Genomic DNA, 21,925 nt, shown 5'->3' on the forward strand with positions numbered 1-21,925 from the left:
TATGTCACCTATAAGGGAGACCAGCTTGAAAAAGTAATGAAGGAAGGCAAAGTTGAAAGAACTGCAGAGAAACTTGGCTGGAACTCTGATCACACTGTACCTAAAGGCTCATCTAACAGCAGGACTCTTTGGGTTTTCCTTTATGGTTTAAGCCAGTTTGGAATTCGCAGCCCCTGGGTGGCTCAGTCTGATGAGACTCCAACTCTTGATTTTTGGCTCAGGTCATGACCTCAGGGTCCTCAGACTGAGCTCCATGTCAGGCTCCACACTCAGCAAGGAGTCTGCTTGTCCCTCTCCCTCCTTCACTAACCCTCCCCACCCCCATCCACCCACTAATTGCATGTGTGTGCTCTCTGTCAAATAAATAAATAATTTTTTTTTTAAGTTTGGATTTGGTTATCAGTACTTGCATCATAAAACATCCAACACTGTAGAAAAAAAAACTATCCTCACATGTTTTCTTATTAGATGTCGATAACATAAACATATTTTTTAATAAATCTCTACTTTTTGTAAATCAGCCCATTCCCCAGGCCTGTTGAATTGTATGCTTTGACAGGTCTTTATAAATTCTGCAGAAAAAAATTCTAAACTTGAAGATTTAACTAAATGCAACAAATATTTCTAATACATCTAGTAATTATAGAAATGTTCAGGTGAGCAGCCTGATTATACACATGATGTTTTAAAACCAATTTAGTATCTTAGCAACTGAAAATACCATCTTTCTAGACCAATCAGAGAAAATTAGGCTTTATCAACTTAGCACTGATTATAGATACTGTAAGTTATAATACACAAGTGTCAAAAAACAGGAGTAAAAGAAATATCTGAGAACTTGAAAAGATGTGCTATTTTTGTCAAGAACACAGTGTCTGCTTTCATCAGAAAATAGAGTTTAGGGAAGATTTACAATTACACTTTTTTACAATGGTAATTTTGAATGTATTTGTAAATTTATTTTTTTCAGAATGATGACATTAGCAAAAATTTTACATAGCCTAAACTGAATTTACATATTCAAATGAAGCTTTACCAGTAATAACAGGGATTAACACAGAGCTAGATGGAATTTGAAGTTTGACTTTACGTTAAAGGACCTAACACCCTACGAACTACAGAAGATGGATACTTGTTTTATTTGATTCCTTCTGAAAATTAAACAAAAGCTTTACTGAATTGTTGACATATATATGTGTATATATATATATATATATACACACACACACACACATATATGTCAAGAATATATATATATATTTACTCCAAATTTTACGTTTAGGGAAATTAAAATATCTGCAATAGCTCAGTTAACATCAACAGAAACCTTCAAAAAAGAATTCTGAAAATGGCAGGCAAAATATTTTTTTATTGTAGGCAATTATTTAAACTGCATATTCGGCTTTATGTATTATAAATCATGTGGGAAAAAGATCCACATTGCAGTTAAGTTTCCAGTATCTAGCTTTCATTTTTTTTTTTTTTGAGCAATGATATTAATGGGATTTTGCCAGGTTATAAAAACTAGGGCTTTCTTGGGAATTATTTATAATTTCCAAGCTGGATGGCAGAGCGCACGTAGACACACCGGAAGGTGGATGGCTGGATCTCCCAGTACTGCACTGGGTTGCTGAAAAGGCTCACACCTGAATAAGAAGCCTTTTTGGTGTTGTATCCAGGTGGGCAGAAGTCATTAGATCCGACTGCAGATATATTGTTGTTATGAAGGTAGACAACCTGCAAAATGAAATAATGGAGAATGATTATTTTCCTCTAAATATACTGAATACTATTTTCTCTTTAGTCTTTATCCTTGACCCTTCCTTTCTCTTACACACTCTAGCCAACCATCAACAAATGCTGCTAGCTCAATCTTCAAAATGTACACATAACCTAGTTCTTCTCCCCATGTCGACTCCTACAACATTATCTCCTTCTGGATGATTGAAATCATCCTTCCTGTTTCCTCTTTTGTCCTAAAATCAATCTTCCTTCCTGCTTGTCTGCCTCTCTTCCTCCCTCCCTCCCTCCCTCCCTCCCTCCCTTCCTTCCTTCCTTCCTTCCTCCCTCCCTCCCTCCCTCCCTCCCTTCCTTCTTTTTTTCCTTCCTCCCCTCCTCCCTCTCTTCCTTCCTCCCTCCCTCTCTTTCTGTCTCTTTCTTCTTTCCTTAGCTCATAAAGCAATCATTTTAAAAAGTAAGCCAAATTATATATTCTTTGCCTCAACACTCCAGTGGCTTCCTACCTCATGCAGGATAAATCCCAAAGTTCTCACATTGGCCCACAAATCCAACATGATCTGACATCCTTCTACTCTGACCTCATCTCCCCTCACTATTCAATCTAACCACTCTGGCCTACTTTCCTCTATTACAAAAATCACAGTCCTTCCTTAGGTTGGCATGCAGTCTTTCTCCCACTTGGACCCATCTTCTCCAAGATGTCTCCAAGGCTACTCCCTCATGTAATTCATGAAACCTCTTCTTACCAGAGAAATCTTCCCTGACTATTCAGGGGAAGTCCCTGACTATTCAATTACACTTTTTAAAATCTTCATAGTAATTATCACTATATCGTATATTATATACTTGTCTGTTTTCCTCTATAATAAAAGCTCCATAAGGAAAGAAATATGTTGTTTTAGTTATGATGTATCTTCAGTGTCTACTAGAACAGAGTAGGTGTTCAATAAATATATGTTGAATGAATACATGAATAAATTCATACTATTTCATAAATCATGTCTACATGAAATGTTATGTTTTCAGGGAAAGGATAAAATGATGTACCTTTTAAGGAATTATACAAAATGAGGAAGATATATATATATATCTATATATATATCTATATATACTATAATATATATATAGTAATATATAGTGAAGAAAAAGAGTACAGGCAGTATTAGAATCAAAATAATCACAAACCCTAAGGAACACTGAGCACCTCAGCATTTGGAATGAATAAAAGAAAAGTTTCAATGCAAACTAACTGTTACAAATTCTACCTTATGAGTATAATTCTATTGTTTATTAGAATTTTTCTGAATTGAATTTTATGATTATATTTAAGATAATGGTAACTTGTTTATAGAATTTTTTTTCAAGGACTTTAGAAATGGGTTTTTACATCCATTATGTACATGTGAATTCTGAAGAGCAAGAAGTGACTTATCATACAACCAAAGCTGAAATATAATAAAAAGGCAACAATTTCTCAAGTACGTTATAAAACTTATGAGGCACTACCTTATCATAATTCACTTAAAATATTGTTCCACCTACCAGAATAGTCACTTATATGCAAGTGAAAAAGGCCTTGTTTATGAAAGGGTTTAGAAGGAGAACAATAGAATATAAAAACAGAAACAAGGGCAGCCCGGGTGGCTCAGCGGTTTAGCGTTGCCTTCAGCCCAGGGCCAGATCCTGGAGACCTGGGATCGAGTCCCACATCGGGCTCCCTGCATGGAGCCTGTGTCTCTTAAGAATAAATAAATAAAATCTTTAAAAAAAAAAAAAAAAAAAAAAAAAAAACAGAAACAAGGGATATTAAAGCCAAACAATACCCCTGAGTATTTTTTTTATGATTCTCAAACTGAAATTTTTTTTTTCATTTGCCATTTTCTATTTCCTAGCAGTGATTAGCAAGAAAAGGAAGACATGTTTGGTTAGAGTTGATGGCTAATACTGAAGAGAAAAAAATATCAAGAATAAAGTATTAGTCTGTGTAAAAAAGAAAGCTAGATTCCCAATTCATTTTATGAGGTCAGTATTTTCTTTTTCTTTTCTTTTTTTTTTTTTTTTGAGGTCAGTATTTTCTAATATTAAAGCCAGACAAAAATCATCACACATACACACACAATTTGTAATCAAATATTTCATACAAATATAGACAAAGAACTTTAACAAAATATTAGGAAACTGTATTTCATAACAAATGAAAAGATTATATACCATGACCAAGACCAAACATGATTTATCTCAAAAATGTAAAACTGGTTTAACTGAAAATTAATTCATTTAATATACTATATTAAAAGAATAAAAGGCAAAACCACATGATAATCTCAACAGATACACAAAGAAAGCATTTGAATACACATTCGTGATAAAAATTTTCAATAAACTTAAGAACAGAACTTTCTCAACTTGATAAAGAGCATCTACAAAAAACTTTTAGTTAATGTCATGCTTAATGTTAAAATATTGAATGTCCACCTCTGACTTAAAATAGCAAACAAGGCAAAGATATCTGATTTTATCAATTCTATTCAATACCGCACTGGAGATTCTAGCCAGTGCAACGAAGCAAGAATAAATGGAAAATAATTCCGATAAGAATAATTAAAACTGTCTTTATTTGCAAATGGCATGATACCAAATATGGAATATCCAAAGAAGTGCACAAAAATTTCTGCTACTAAAAACAATTTTAGCATAGTACTGGAACAGAAGATTGATGTACAAAATCAATTATATTTTCATAAAAAACAATTCAAAAATGAAATTAAGCTTAACAATTCATTGACAGCAACACAAAAATAATAAAGAAAATAAGGATACACTTAATAAAAGAATGTAAGATGTGTATACTAAAAATGAAAAAAAAAACATTGCTGTGAAAAATTAAATAACATGAAATGGAGATATATTCCATGCTTATGAATTGGAACATTCAATATTATTAAGATGACAATTCTCTCCTAATTGAGCTATGGATTCATCGCAGTCCTTCTTAGAGTCTAGCAGGCTATTTTTGCAAAAACAAACAAGCTGATTCTAAAATTTATATGAAAATATGAAGGAACAAGAATAGCGAAGAAACAAGAATAGCCAATAGCCAAGACCATTTTAAAAAATAAGAACAAAGTTGGGGCTCGGTTGGTTGAGCGTCTCTCTTCGGCTCAGGTCATGATCTCAGGGTCCTGGGATCAAGCCTTGCATCGGGCTCTCTGCTCAGCAAGGGGTCTGTTTCTCCCTCTCCTTCTGCCTTTCCGTTCATGCCCCCATTCATGCCCACTCACTCGCTCTATCTCAAATAAATAAATAAATAAATAAATAAATAAATCCTCAAAAATGGTTTAAAAAATAAGAACAGGGCAGGCCCGCTGGCGCAGCGGTTTAGCGCCGCCTGCAGCCCAGGGTGTGATCCTGGAGACCCGGGATCGAGTCCCGCATCGGGCTCCTTGCATGGAGCCTGCTTCTCCCTCTGCCTGTGTCTCTGCCCCCCTCTCTCTCTCTCTCTGTGTTTCTCATGAATAAATAAATAATTCTTTAAGAAAAAAAGTTTAAAAAAAATAAGAACAAAGTTAAAAGACCTTCACTCCCAATTTCAAAACACAATCAAAAGCTAAACAGTAATCAAAACGAGTAGTGCTAGCAAACAAATGTAGTATACCCATACGATGGAAAGCTATTCACCAATAAAAATTAATTAACTACTCATGCATGCTATGACTCCTGCTATGATACCTAAAATCATTACAATAACTGATTCTATTTATATGAAATTTCAAGCAAAAGCAAATCCATGGAAGTGGAAAGAAGATGAATGATTTCCTGTGGCAGAAGATGAGGTTGAAAATTGACTAGAAATAAGATAAGAGGAATATTTGGGGGGTAATAGAAACGTTAGAACTGGATTGTGATTAAGACCACCTGGGTGACTCAGTTAAGTATCTGCCTTCGGCTCAGGTCATGATCTCAGGATCTATGGCAGGCTCCCAGCTCAGCAGAGAGTCTGCTTCTCCCTCCCCCTTTGCCTCTCCCCCTGCTCATGTTCGCTCTGAAATGAATAAATAAAATCTTCAAAAACAAAAAAAAATAAAGAATTGGATTGTGGTGATGGCAGAAGAACTATATAGTTTTAATAAAAATAACTGAGTTATATACTTGCACAAAAGACAGTAAAATAGGTGAAATCCCTAAGAAGGGAGATGAAATGGGTGCATGGACAGCCAACTAAGATGAAAAACGTAGAGTGAGGCCCTGTGTGAATGCCCATGAGATTTGCTGATATTCAACAAAGATTACAAAATAGCATGCTTTATAATTTTTTCTCTGTGACGCACACAAGAAACACAATACATATGTTTAGTATATGTAAACATGTGCATTTAAACAAAATTTTAATGGAAATACCATTACAATATTATTTTATTTTCCATTTAGCCTAGCCTAGCCTATCTAGCCCATCCCATAAATGTTCTTAATTAACTCATTTAACTTATTTTATGAACTCAATAATATATCCAGACTAACATTCGAAAAACAACAATCAAGAAGGTAAAATTCATTACTCTGGGATATAAAAATGAAGACAAAACAACCCCCAACCCCCCCCAAAAACATGCCCACTACAAACAGAGACCTTATGTAAATCATGATATATTAATTTCATTTGGAGTTTTTGTCACAACTTAGTAAAAATTTAGAGATCAGGAACATATTGACATAATTGACAGCAGATTAAGGGGTAAGTTTATTTTGAACCCCAAGCAAAGAAGTTGAAATATTACATTACCAAAAATGGCAACTTTATAAAAAGGATTTACCTATGATAGAGCATCAATGTCAAGGTATAATCTCTCTCTCCTTTTTTTTTTTTTTTTAAAGATCTATTTATTTGACAGAGAGAGCACGAACATGGCAGGAGGGGCATAGGAAGAGGAAGAGAGAATCTCAAGCAAACTCTGTGCTGAGAACACAGCCCAGTGCAGGGTTGAGTCTCACGACCCTGACATCATAACCTTGGCCCCTTGAGTCTGATGCTCAACTGACTGAGCCACCCAGGGACCTCAAGGTATAACTTTTGAATCATCACGATTAAACTAAGCACCTATACGAATTTCTAAAAGAAACAATTTAAATATGGCCTTTAATGAAACTGAAAATTTAGGTAAAAAAGGCAAATACATAAAATCTATGAATAATCACATTATTAATTTTTTGGATATAAAATTTGAATAACACATTTGTTCTATTTCCTCAGAGTAACAATGGAAGTGTTATGTTGATACACATGAAAATATTGTTACTATTTAAACTAACAAGCAGGACTTACATTTATGGATTTACAGACTAGAAAGCTCTGTTACCACATGGACCAATGGGTCGTACCTTCTTATGCTTAAGAATGTGGTATAACTCGATAATTTATGTAAAGTTAACTCAGTCACACTGCTAGCTAAACATTCCCTTTTGAACTATGTGAAACCTGTTGAAGCTAAAAATTAAAACTGCTATTTTATTTCTTGTCTATGCTTCACGGATTATATCATCTTTTTCAACCCTTATTATGTTTCTGTTCCACTGATCTATGTCTTGAAAATACTTTACCTGCTTCATTAAAAATATGAGATTCTGGGATGCCTGGGTGGCTCAGGCCTGCCTTCGGCCCAGGTCGTGACCCTGGAGTCCCGGGATGGAGTCCCACATTGGACTCCCTGCAGGGAGCCGGCTTCTCCCTCTGCCTGTGTCTCTACCTCTATCTCTCTGTATCTCTCATGAATAAATAAATAAAATCTTTTAAAAAAATGAGATTCTGGAAGACAGCACTACACTGTTTACGGTAAAAGTCCTATTTTAAAAAAATAATAATTTAAACCTATATTTTTCATGAAACATATGAATGAATACTTGCATGGAAACATTAAAAATACTTTTCTGCCAAAAGATTTCTAAGCAGAGCTTCCTGCCTCCTGACATCCCGGTAGAAAGGGCCGGCTCCCTAGATACTCCTGGCACTATTTAGTGCTAATGTGTTACCTGGATGTACTTATGCTCCGCCAGCCCACCGGGTACTCTGATGAGCTTATTGTTGTCCAAGTGAAGCTCCCTCAGATGAGGAGTGTTGGCTAGAGTGCCATTGTCAACAGCGGAGATGCTGTTAAAACTCAGTCCCAACCTGTAAAAGAAAGCAGATATGAGTGCATGCACTGCACACGGACGCCTTTCTTACGGGCATTGTGTGATTTCTCAAGTCAAAGAAAAAGTTTGTTTTTGCACTTACTGTTCCCTTTGCCTAGAATGCTTTTTCCAACCTTTTTCTGAGCTGGGACAAAGCCCATTTGTTCTTAAATTCCCAGCTTAGAGCCACTGTCTTTGAAACCCCTCTGACAGTACCAGACTGGACAGGCATCTCCTAGCAAATTTTCCTGTTGTCACCCTCTTAAAAAACTCAAGGGGTGTACTTATGTATCTCTCCTAGAGAAAAATGACAGTTTGGGGCATATCCAGTACTAGCACAGAGCTGGCTATGATCAATGAATAGCTGTTGAGTTGATTTCTATATGTAATGAATATAACCAATTCACTCCAGAGAAAACGAGAAGGAATACCATCGTCATTTTGGTCACTTCGGAAACCAAACAACTGTATATTTATTATGTGAATTTATTCATTGGAAATAAAAAGTAGAAGGTTTTAATGAATCAATAAACCTACCTGCCAGGAAGGTTAACAGAATTGGCATTTTGCTTTTGTTTATCAGTGACCATTTGTTACTATCAGAATTTGCCTGTGGCCAACTTTCCTGGCTTTTGGCCCTGATTCTGACCTAGGTGTCTCTTTCTTGGCCCCTTTGACCTTTCTTATACAATGCCACTCAAAGTTTTGGGTTGCATTTTTAAAATTAAATCCATACAAGGTGAAAGTTCTGCAGCTGTGAGGTTCCTTAATAGTAAATGGGATTCAAAAGGCAGAAGTCAACTTGGAGACAAGGTTGATTTATTTGGCATTCTGGGGATGAATGACTCTCCATTAAAACCAGGGTGCTGCCAATCCAAAAGGACAGAAAGGGAATACCAGGGATGAAGCAACAAGGTAAGGAAAGCCAGAAAGTTCCAAGGGAGAGAAAGAGGAAGAGTCTACTGGGCTCTTTGAAATGTAATAGAATAGGCTAGGGAAATTTTCCTAGGAAAGTTTTGCTTGCCTTTAGCTAGTTCTGATCTCTGAACCCTTTTGGGATTTAGATTCTGGTTTATGTAACCAAATTCCTTCAATTTTAATCATGATTTGGTATTTGAAATAATTGAAATCATGGTATATTGATTTTAGGCTATTAATAAAATGGTTAGTTTATCTTAGCTATGGATTATTAAACTGGCATCTTGACTGAGAAACTTTTGTTTTTCCCCTAGTCTTAGACATTTACCTCAGACACAGAATTATATCTCCTATTCCTTATAACACTTCAAGTCCCATATCCAATTTGGGGCTAATACAGTTTTAGGATATGACATTCCTAATAACGGATTCAAAGAAAGTTCGCTTTTCTGATGATTTATTTATATATGCAATCAACAAATGTTTTTGAGGACCTACTATGTTCAAGATATTATGAAGACAGAGCTTATGAAGGCTTATGAAGGCTTATGAAGACAGGGCACACATGGCTCAAAAACCATGATTCTTCCCGTCAAAGACTAAAATCCACCTAGTAAGAGAGATGATCATATAGGTATACGAGTATAACAGACAACAAGTTTGCCTGAAAACCATCCTATATTTTTGGAGAGAGGCATATACTATTTTCTTCCCACTTGTTCCTCTTAACTAATTGGAATATTTGCCATACACCAATGTTCTAAAAACAGTGGCTGCTTTTCTCTTCTTTTCACAGTTTTGATTTTCAACACCAAAATACCTCTCATGTTCCAACATCAGTGAAGAATAAACAACACGATGATGTGATGGTTCGTAGACAGATTTCTGTGGACTTGATTCCAAAAGGAAATTTGTTTGATAAATTAAAGAGTTGGAAAAGTTTGCTTGGTCAATGAGCCAATCTGCTCCAAATTTTAATTAAGGGAATTTTCTAAAAATATCCTTTCTACTTTCAGTACAAAATATTTTTTTTTCTAAAAAGGCACAAATATTATTAAGGATTTACCGTATTTGAAATTACATCATTTTTCATCCCTACTACTACTACTACTAGCTGTCCTACACAATACGCAATGGAACTTATTTTCCTACATTTTTCTGCAACTAGAAGACAAGATTACAAACGTCGGTGATGCATAATACTATTCTGAAATATATTTGCTATATTAGAGACTGTAATTAAAATGTCTTTAGTTTGGGGCACCTGGGTGGCTCAGTTGGTTAAGTGTCTGCCTTTGGCTCAGGCCATGATCCCAGGGTTGTGGGATGGAGCCCTGTATCATGCTACTTGTCCAGTGGGGAGCCTGCTTCTCCCTTCCTCTCTTCCTCTGCCTCTTTGCCCTGCTCATGCTTGGTCTCTCCCTCAAATAAATAAAATGTTTAGAAAAAAAATTTTTAATTAAAAATATAGCTTTAGATAAATTATTTCTTATCTCTTGAGACACCAGGGTAAGATACTACAGCTAGAGTCCTATGCACATGCTCGCCTTCAGCCTTCACCATCCACCAGCGTACTGGGAAATCGCCACAGAAATGGGAAAAGCCATATTATACATCATCTGGTCTTAACTAATTCTCAAGGATATACTTTATATTTGTTTTGCTACCATAAAATTTATAAAGACTAAAGAGGAGTAAGTCAGTTTGGCATAACACTGTGCTCCTTTATAAGAGTATTCAGTAATACAGTTCAAGAACAGAGTATTCCTTGAAGATAAACAGATAGTTTGCAAGCATTACCCTCTTTTTATTACTTAACCAGATTGTTAATGTAGAAAGATTAAAGTTAGGCTAGAAAGCAGCAGAGGAATAAATGATTATCTATCAGGAAAAAAGAAAAAGGTAAGAACGGCTAGGAAAAAAAAAATAACTTCATTTGTTAGAATACACTAAATGTCCAGAAACATTTTAAGACTCTTGAAAAAATGGAGGTGAGAGAATTGCATTGTATTTATTCCAGTACTATAGTGTGGGATGCCCAATATTTCCACGTCCTGGTAGCTTTCATTTTAAGGCATTTTCAAATTCGGAATATTCTGTTGTAATTTACTTAACCTTCTGTTTATTTTTATTTTTTTATTTTTTTTAAGATTTTATTTATCTATTCATGAGAGACAGAGAGAGGCAGAGACACAGGCAGAAGGAGAAGCAGGCTCCATGCAGGGAGCCCGACATGGGACTCGATCCTGAGACTCCAGGATCACGCCCTGGGCCAAAGGCGACGCTAAACCGCTGAGCCACCCAGGGATCCCCAACCTTCTGTTTAATGCAACTAAGTTAGAACATATTGACTGAACATACTGACTTACTCGGATACCTTGTGCATAAAATAGGTCTTAATCTCAAAACAATATAGTAGATAATCTTCATGGTAGTGTGCTGGTTCCTTGTTTTTTAAAGAAATAATTGGGCATGCTGAGGTTTGAGGTTGTTAGGACCAACAACAAAAATGTGGTAGGGTCAAAAACCACCCATTGTATGTCTAATCCTGAGCATGTAGGCACTAATATATCTGGCCATTTTATGGAATAAGATCATGAGAGAATATTATTACTTAGCCAAATTATTCAGTCCTTTCAGGCTAGATGCATCAACCTTGGTGATTTTGTTGCCTTCAAGATGTAATTCAGTAAGGGAAGGAGGAAGACCTGGAAATACAGAAATACGGAATGTTAGACTAGCAGAGAAACATAATTACAGGATGTAGAAAGACAACCAGTGAATAGGCCATCAGTCAATTTGCGAAAAGACATGGAGTTTTAAAGGATTTGTTTTTCATCTTTTTCATCACTTTTGCTTTTTATCTTTTCCTTCATCCCTTTCGTAATAATATATGCTTTTGGAAGTAGTACAGTACTTTTTACTTTTCTTATAGATCAATTTTAACGAAAACGCGGAGTGCGTTTATCGCGTCCTAAATTTTTGTCCCAGTGATTATTTGGAAACAATCAGAGAACTGAAGTCAAACCCTGAATCTCATTAGTTTCTTACACACCTCTGTTACTAAGCTAACACTGTCACTGATGAAAGATGCCAACTCTAAAGTGAGATAAGCATTTGAACTCTAAGAAATTAGAGATTAGGACATGATGAGATGAGCACTGGGTGTTATACTGTATGTTGGCAAATTGAATGTAAATAAATATTTTAAAAGAAAGAAAGAGATTAGGTATAAGTGAAACCTATATACAAATTTAACTAGGTATTTCAGCAATGAGTATCATAAATCATGAACACCAATAGACCGTTCTGGCCTTAGTCTTCTTTGGCTTTTCCACATTAAAAAACAAACAAACAGGCAAACCAAAAAATCAAATGCCTCTGCAACATGGATGTATAGAAAGAGTGAAAGCTTACTTGGATCTTTTCAATCAAGGCTTTTTCTTTACACAAGAGGAATGCTGAAGCCTATATAATCGAGGCATCTGCCATATGTAGAACACCTGGGGAAATAAATTTAGATCCAAAGTATCCATGCAACCTCTGCATGGTACTCCTTGAAAGGCTATGGTTTCTAGAAATTTAGTAATATTAATAAAAACGTTTAAGTATTTTATTTTCATTTCCTCCTGCCATCTGAGGATATATTACGCTATTATACAGCTTTTTAAAGAGCATATTGTTCCACTTACAAGAATAGCAACAACTACAAAGAAAAGAGCAAATTGGTTACACGTAGAACCAACATCTGCTTAGCAGAATGTGCTGGTTATTTGTCCATCAGGAACAAAACTAGAGAACTGCAGGTTATGTTTGGTATGAGAATTTTCACTGAGCACCATTGAATGCTGTCTATTGGATGTAGAAGTTTCGTCCATGTTTGACTTGAACTTCTCATGAGTTTCTCTGTGGCACTATGTTCTGTGTAGGAGATGCTAAGGAAGGGAACTTCTTATACTCACCAGGTAGTCTGTAATGTGGCAAACACTGATACTGGCACTTTTTCTAACTTGGCTTCTTTAATTTTTTTTTTTTTTGGTTTACACATTATTTTTTGTTAACCTCCTTTCATAGACGAAGAAACAGAGACTCAAAATTACAAATTTTAGAGGTCATCTAGCTGCTAGGTAGGGAATGTGATATGCTCCCTCTGAGATGGTCAGAGGGAGTTAAAACTGCATGCTCTTCACTAAGGAAAAGAAATTGAGACAGTATAGGAACAGCAAGAGGGACTCAATCCCTATAAACCACTGGTCTGAGGCAAAGGTTAAAAGTTTCCATCCACTCAGAGACAAGTACCTCCTTCTGAGAGAGCGAATAAATGAGATAATTGTTGTTAGGAGTAATGGTTGTCTGGACAAGATTAGAAGTAACAATCAAAAGCCTGCTTGCACAAGTATTTCTATTTTCCAGGAGCCCTGAAAGAATGTCAACCATGGAGAAAGGCATCCTGTGATTGTCTTGTGTCTACTGAAAAGTAATGACCACAAGATAATGACTGTGGGATTGAAGAATGCTTCCCCACTCCCTGTCCCTTGCCCCCCGGAAAAGTGCCTTTCCATTCCTTGCACAATATCCCTTCAGACAGCAACATTCCTCTTTCCTGTCGGCTCCCCCGTATGCAAGCTCTCTCTAATAAACTGTCTCTTGAGTTCAGTGTTCATTTGCATAACCTGGAGACTCTGGGCTTGGGGGTCTGGCAACAAAATCAAAATTGTGTCATTTCTTATGACTCAATATCAGGAAACCACAGTCACTCTTGGAATAAGGGATTTCAACCACTCGAGTCTCCTTAGAATAAACCAATGTAGATTTTTAAAATGCGCCTGTAAGTAATAAGCAAGTGAACATATAACAAAGCAAACTGAACACACATCTTTTCACTCCTATCACCATGAAAAGATGTTTTTAAAAGGCAGTGTCTCTAGAATGACAATTATTGTCACATCCATAATGCTTACCTAGGTTCTACGTGTCTCCCCCATTGCAGTATCAGTTTTCCAAAAGGAAAATTATAACCAGGAGAAAGTTTGACTGTGGAAGAAAACTTCGCAATAGGATAGAGAGAGGCACATTTATCAAGGATACCACTAACCTTTGCCGCTGTAACTTTTAGCTAAGATCTTTTACTCTAGTTATTTTTTTTAATTGTTTATTTCCCTTTCCCTTTTTAAGGTAAATATATTGAGACCTTACTTTATGCCAGATACTATGCATGCACATTACAAGTCTTACCTGTGTCTTTTAATCCTCACAGATACCCTAGAAGATAGATGTCACCAAACCTGCATTTTATAGACCGTGGAACTGAGGGGTTAGAGATCTGGGGTCATCAGCCTGAAGCCCCAGGACAACTAAGCAGCCGAGTCAGATCAGTCATAACTCCACTTGGCTGCACTGCCTTGTGTTTCCCTCCCTAATGGTAGATGGTGTGTGGACATTAAGACTCCCAGAGGCTGGCGATATTCAGGCGTAAGGGTCAGGTTGAGGAAAGGCAGGCCCATATATGTGATTGGCATAAATGAGCATGAGAGGGAGGACTTAGGTTGGCAGCTGGTGACAATGCTCATGCTCATGAGCTCTGCATCAGCACAGTGCAGCCCCAGCTTGGCCATCTCCTAGTTCCAGGACCTTGGACACCATTTACTTCCTGTCTTTAAGCTTCATTTTCCTCATGTATTAAACAGCTACGATAAAATTACTATAGAGGAATGGTTCAGACTCATAGAGAAGAATCCTTAAAAAATACTTGGCACAATACCTGGTATTTAATACATGCTTAACGAAATTTAGTTACTATAATTTTTATAGTTAGTGTTTAATACATAAAAGTAAGCTAGAGATAGTGAGGAAAGGGTACCTAGGATAGGGAGAAGACATAAGGAAAACAGATCACTAGGTGATGAAATGTGTTCCCGAGGCCTATTTTGGAGGATGCATTAAGAAGGAGCAAAGTCAAAGATGGTGTTTAATGCAAGTCATCTGACAGTATGAAGTAGTGGAAAGGACCTGAACTTTAAATTCCAGCTTCTTTATTTCACCTCTTATAACTCTATAGCTTTGGGCAAGGTATATGTGTATATGTAATATGTAAAAATATAATTAAAATTTTAAAATAGTAGTAAAATATAAAATATATTAAAAATATAAAGATATATACATCTGCACTGGGGATAATATAAATATTATATATAACATATATATCATGTATATGTAGATATATACACATCTGCACTAAGGATTAAAAAATACACTTATTACAGTGCAACAAGTTGGATGCCCAATAGGAAGGTGCTTGATAAACTGTAGATCAATATCTATCAATAGATCAATCGATTGATTCATCTTATCTATACCAGTAGTTGCTATTATGGGCATAAAAATATCTTCTGTAGCAAAAAGACTGTGGAGAAGGCAAGGGGTGGTAAGAAACCATTCTGTGGAGTGTGTACTCCTAGGAGCTGAAGTGTCTCTGGAAGCTCAGTGAGGGTAATAGGTTTCTGTGGGCAAGAACCTACATTTGTACCTAGTCCAAGAACAAGATATCTAAGCTCAGGAAGGGCCAGATGGAGAGGAAAATTTGAGAATATAGAGGGGCTTTTGTGAGACTAAAACCCTGGAGCAAGGAAAATGTGAAAATTAGAGGAATTGCTTTTTGGTGATTTGATTTCTTTTCTGATTCACAAAGCCTGGCTTAGGTGCCTCTCCCAGGTAGTACTTAGCACAGGGCTGTGTGATAACTGCTGTGTACCTGTTTGGCCTTGCTCTAGGCAATAAGCTCCTTGAAGGCAGGTAGTAAGTATACCCACTTCACTGTCCTTTCCCAGGTGTTTGGTACTCTCTGCCTTAGCAAAATGAGTGTCAAAATATTTTTAAGAAATAATAAAAGGTAATATTAATCCACTACTTTTCTGCATGCCAGTTATTTCTCTAGTTCGTTTTTAAATTTTAAGACAAACTAATGAGTTGTATATTAGTATTATTTTCCCTTCACAAATAAAGAAACTGAGGCATAAATATTGAATAACTTGCCCAAGACCTTAGAGCCAATTAGGGACAGACTAAACTCAAGCATACAAACCAAAATCCACCCTACCACATACAACTGCCACTATTATATAAGAGCATGGCCCTGTGGATGCTGTTATTCAGATAGTAATGCCTGAAATGTCCTAAGATGGAAAGGAATTCACTAAAATTTTGGAGACTCAAAGTAAAACCTGGCTCAGTTTCAGAGGTTTCTTTTTTTTCTTTTTTTTTTTTTTTTTTAATGTCATGAAAGTATTCTGGGCTTTTTTTTTTTTTTCCTTAATTACTGTATTTTTTCCTTTGGGCTATCACAATTTCTTTTTTTTTTTATTACAATTATTTAATATGAAATCATTGTGTGCTAAGTTATATCTTAGAAGAAACTTTATAGGTAAAAGGGTCTAGCTAGGGCAGCCTGGGTGGCTCAGCGGTCTGGTGCTGCCTTCGGCCCAGGGCATGATCCTGGAGACCCGGGTCTCACGTCAGGCAACCTGCATGGAGTAGCCTGCTTCTCCCTCTGCCTGTGTCTCTGTCTCTCATGAATAAATAAATAAATCTTTAAGAAACACGCAAAAACTTTCATTTAAAAAAAAAAGTGTCTAGCTACCTCTACAGTAGGCCTTGATGGCCCAGGGGTCATCCAGGAGCAACAGAAATACTTCCAAGGGTAGAGAATTTACCAGAAATAACACTGGCTACTTCAGTCACCATTTAAATTTCCAAAACAATTTTTTGGATGCTAAAGGTTTTAGATTTAGGTGTTCAAACTGCCTTGGGAATTTTCTATCACCTTGAGGGATGGTAGTTATATTGGTATCAGCAATGCGGATATAGGAGAGCTTCTTCATTCCCTGGAAGGCTCCATTTTCAATCCCTGAACTCTTCAGGGGATTGGTGCCCAGCTCTACAAAAACAAGAAGTGCAAAGTTTTAGTGGACAATACAAGGGTATTGCACGCCAGAGTACTGTCTGTTTCAACAAGGATTTTAAGAGATGTTTCTTGTCTGAGAAGCAAAAGAGAAATTAAGACACACTCTTCAGAGGGATAGCAAACTGAGGTAAAATTTTCTCTTTTTAAAACAAACAACAAACAAACACAACAAAACACAAAGATTTACAAAAGAAGCAATAGTGGCAAGAACAGTGACCAAACTTATTTCAAGTGCATACACAGGTTTGCACAGAAATCAACAAAAACCAAGTGCTAATAAGTCACACTTATTATGGGGCTATTACTTTCTTCAGATGAATTAAAACATTAAATAATTTGAAATTAGCATCTTGTACAACACTTATAAAATCACCATTTTTTTTTTTTTACCACGCATAGAGCAAAACAGTAGAACGTGCTCTTTAAAGCAAATGATTTATAGATGTTCACAATAGAAACAATTCCCATGATGGAAAGGTATCACCACATATCTCTAATTAATCACTACTTAATTCCATCCCACATCTTGGGCATGCAGTAGGGTGACTTTGGCCCTAGAGTTTTCTCCACATTCTCAGATCCTCAAGGACGAAGAATAAAAACATTATAAGGCACAGATTCAAAATCTCAATTCTGCTGATCTTGCTACTGTTACTCCTATAGGCTAAAGACATCTAAGTTCTAGCTAATTTCCTTTCCTGCAGCTATGGCTTACTTGGAATCTTTTAAGGTGGACCTTCCATCCTGGCCTTAGAGTTATAAGAATATCTGTACCTACGACGATCATCTGGTTCAGTCCATTGAACACAGCTTTTCGAACTTTGGTGATCTCATTCTCATGGGCACGCAGCTCCTGAAGAGTTTTGGGCATTTTTTCTGGCAATTCCTTCAGATGATTCTTGGACAGATAAAGTCGTTCCAATTTCAACAAAGGTGTAAATGCTCCAGGGCTGATTTTGCTAATTTTGTTGTTTACAAGAATCAAGGTCTGTGGATAGTGAACAAAAACAACATCTTAATTCCAAAACACTCTGTGTGTGTATGGGTGTGTGTAGTTTATTCATTCCATTCATGAGATTAACAGAGAAATCTACAAAATTGCAACAAATCAAAAAAATTAAGCAAATAGGATTCTTTCACTTAAGACATGTATGAGGATCTGAACATCAGGAATAAAGGTGATGAAATATAGATTATAATATAGATATGTACATAGACACTTCATTTTGAAACAGTAAAATTCCTAAAGATAGAAATTCTGAAAATGACCTAAGTTACCTGAAAAGAATTCAGTGCCACAGGCATCCATCCCTCAGCCTAAAATCCATTTTCATTGACTGCTGTCATGGATTCCATTACAAAACGGTGGCACCAAGTTACACTATCATCAGCAATGCAAGAGAGTAAAGATTCTCTTGTTTTCTTGCAGTCTTATAAGTTTAGATGTAGTTTTTCAAAAAGTTTGTCAAATTAGCACATCATGTTGTAGTTCATTGTAATTTCTTTGCATATCTTTGTCACTTGAAAGGTTAAATTAATCTCCTTTTGTTCTGCTACTATTTACTATGTTTTGAGGGAAGAAAGACCTGATCACCATACTTCTCTTTATTAAATTTTAATATATTTGAATAATTGGTTCACAGAACATAAAGATGTAGTTAATATGAAATGCAGAACTTTAACATATTTTTCTTCTGCTTTTGTCCTTTTTACATATAAAGATTTTATGTGGCTAAATATGTTGATATTTTGGGGAATTCTTAAATTTTTGTTTCTGCATTCTCCTAATATAGAATATTACTTCTCATTCATTATTGGTAAGTATAGCTATTGCTAAACTTATTTTTGGACAAAAAATAAAACAGTGGGAACTTCCAGTATCAGAAGTGCAGGAATACTTTCTGAAGGTAACAGCTAGGTTAGTTAACCCATGTACATCCTCATGTAGTTCACATTATTTGACTAATTAAAACTTAATATAAGTAACAATCTTTTTGCTAATCCTAAAAGATGATGGATTGATTAAAACAAAAATCTGGGACACCTGGGTGGCTCAGTGGTTGAACATCTGCCTTTGGCCCAGGGCATGATCCCGGGGTCCCGGGATCGAGTCCCACACTGGGCTCCCTGAATGGAGCCTGCTTCTCCCTCTGCCTGTGTCTCTTCCTTTCTTTCTGTGTCTCTCATGAATAAATAAATAAAATCTTTAAAAAAAATCCTGGGACATTCCAATGAATATTACAAAAATTTCAAAAACTCATGAGGGTGAAAGTCATAGGAAATTAATATTAACAAGCAAAGTGTACAGGAAATTAGTAAAAGCTAGAGCTAGAAGAAAGGTTTGAGAGGATTTGCATCATTGAAAGATACCCAAAATGGCAGATGTTTAATTGTGAAGAAAGAGAAGATCCTCTATTGCCATCTATGGAAGAAAATTCTGAAAGCTTGATATCATTGAATGCATTATAGATGGTCTGAAAATCTACTGATTTTATGTTAAATATTGAAACCTATTATGAAGAATCAGCCTGGTAATGTATTATCTGTCACTTCAGCTAATAAAATATTGCTTTTTTAAAATTAGATAATAACTAGACAATGCCTCTACCTGTGAGCGTGCCATAGTAGTATCTGCTGTTAAGTTCTTGGGGTAGTGTGACATTGCCCCAGTTATTTCTTCAGTACAGTGGGAATAATAATAATAGCATTTACAGGGGGATACATGATAATGTATATAGACTTCTTTGCAAAGTGCCTTTCAAATGGCATTGTTGGTTGGAAGTTTTAGTCCAGTGGAAAACATTCCTGCTTTCAAATTAAAATACACTTGAAAAAGAAATAAATTATTTGGTCATAATGAAGTAAAATCTTAAAAGCCATATGAGTTAGAACTTCACATAAAATAGATCCATAGGTGAGGCAGCTCTTTCTACCCACAGGTCTTGTCCTCGTGCTTTAATAAAACCAACCTTAGGAAAAAGAGAGATCCACAGGTGAGAAAAACTTATTTTTGAAAATACAGTATTGCTTAAAGATGGTTGATGTTAGCTCCATACACAGTGATATATATTTAAGAAAGCACATTTACAAATAACAGGCAATGACAAGATGTTGAGATGGGAAAAAAATAAAACAAAACCTAATTCCATTGGGTAATACCAAAGGCCAGCTAAATCAGAGAAAGAGTCAAGGGTGAACCCCAAGTATTCTTCAGGGGTTCAGCTGATGAAAAAGGGAAAGCTCTTCCTGTGAGCAACCCAAGTGGATCTCTGAAAATGGTTCACTATTTACTTGACCCAAAAAATCCAACAAAACCATGCAAACCAAGATGTTCAAATCTTTGTGTTCACTTTAAGAACACGTATGAAAATACCCATATTCTGCATCAAGGGTATGCATATGGGAAAAAGCCACCAAGTATCTGAAGGATGCCACTTTGCAGAAGCCATGTGTGCCCTTCCATCGCTACAATGTTAGAGCTGGCAAGTGTGTCCAGGCTAAACAGTGGGGCTGGACACAGATGCCCCAAAAAGAGTGCTGAATTTTTACTGCACATGCTTAAAAATGCAGAGAATAATGCTGAACTCAAGGGTTTAGATGTAGATTCTCTGATCATGGAGCACATCCAGGTGAGCAAAGCCCCTAAGATGTGGTGTTGAATGTACAGGGCTCATGGCCGATGAACCCCTACTGTGCTCTCCCTGCCACACTGACGTGATCTGTACTGAAAAAGCAGATTGCTCTTAAAACAGAAGAAGAGGTTGCACAGAAGCAAAAGATATCCCAGAAGAAATTGAAGAAATTAATATTTATGGCCTGGGAGTAAATTCTCCATAAAATAAATGCAAATAAAAGTAAAAACAGGAAAAAGAAATAAAGGAGAAAGACAAGCAGAATCGGCTTATCATGACTTTGCTAAGAGGTGAGAGAGAAGTCAGAGGAGGAGAGAACTTGTTGCTTGTGGGCAGGAAATACCCTGAGCACCACCTAAACTAAAATTGAAGCACAGCTTCAAAAATCAGAGCAAACTTCTTTGTTAGTAACTAAAGAAAAAGGGATCTAGCCTGGGAGGTAGGGAGGTGACAAAACTGGCATAAAAAAGGAGTAAAGGTAGGAATAAAAGGCTTCTCATCACCTTCACCTAAGAAGATGATGGAAAGGAACAAACTTCCAGTTATAAGACAAATAAGGACTGGGGAGGTGAGGTACAACATGCTGGCTGTAGCCCACATTGCGACATGCTGTATTTCAAAGATGTTAACAGAGTAAGCCCTAAAAGTTCTCCTCATAAAGAAAAATATATATTTATGATATGTGTATGATGGATGTTTACACTTATCGTGATGATCATTTTGCAATATATGAAATTATTATGCTGTATGTCTTAACCTTACACACAGCTGTATGGCAATTATATTTCAGTAAAATTGGAAGAAAAAAATGGGAAACTTGACTTAATATCATAAGGTTTTCTCCAAAGCCACTTATGTAGGCTTTACACTGCACCAGGTATTGTTCTAAGGGATTGTATAGTTACCACTGCATTTATAGGCAGTTAATGAATAGACTCAATTCACAATTCTCCTGAGTTTAGATCTCAAGATTTGGCTCTTATTTGCTTCATGACTTTGAACAAGTAACTCTGAACACGTAACCTCTCTCTTCCTGAGTGTCCTTTTCTATATAAAGGGCTTATCAAGACTGCCTACCTCAAAAGAATGGTTATAAGAATTAAATAAGTGAGTATATATAGGTATTAAGCCTAGTGTATAGTAATTGTTAAACAAATATTTGCTATTATACTTAAACCTTTGTAATACTTAATTTTTAATTAAAAAAATCCCTTACTCAATTTTTTAATTCAAAGGAAATACATTGAATGTTGCCGTTATACTACTTAATTTTCCTTATTTCACAGAATAATTATGCTTTTCTCTACATACAAGTATAAAACTACTCTTGCACAGCATATACTACTCATTATGAGACAGAGTCTAAATTGATAAAATTATTGAGAAAAGAGGAAACTTTCTGTTAAATCCTTTCTATTTTAACCTTTGCTAAAGTTTCATTAATCTTCCTCCTTTTTATTCAAGTGTGGCTTTCCTTGCTGAAATTATAATGTTTATTTGCATAATAACA

At 36.0% G+C, this 21,925-nt stretch overlaps 1 protein-coding gene across 1 annotated transcript in view; it reads right to left on the reverse strand.

Annotated features, from left to right (window-relative positions):
- Positions 1–1,349: 1,349 nt before the first annotated feature.
- Positions 1,350–21,925, reverse strand: part of DCN (decorin) — a 43,203-nt gene continuing 22,627 nt past the window's right edge. Inside the window, 5 exon segments of the mRNA NM_001003228.1 lie at positions 1,350–1,737; positions 7,765–7,903; positions 11,438–11,531; positions 16,643–16,756; positions 17,558–17,771. Of these exon segments, the coding sequence (NP_001003228.1) occupies positions 1,543–1,737; positions 7,765–7,903; positions 11,438–11,531; positions 16,643–16,756; positions 17,558–17,771 (756 nt within the window). The 3' untranslated portion in view covers positions 1,350–1,542.

Source organism: Canis lupus, chromosome 15 (genome assembly GCF_011100685.1).
Source record: "Canis lupus familiaris isolate Mischka breed German Shepherd chromosome 15, alternate assembly UU_Cfam_GSD_1.0, whole genome shotgun sequence".
NCBI lineage: Eukaryota > Metazoa > Chordata > Mammalia > Carnivora > Canidae > Canis > Canis lupus.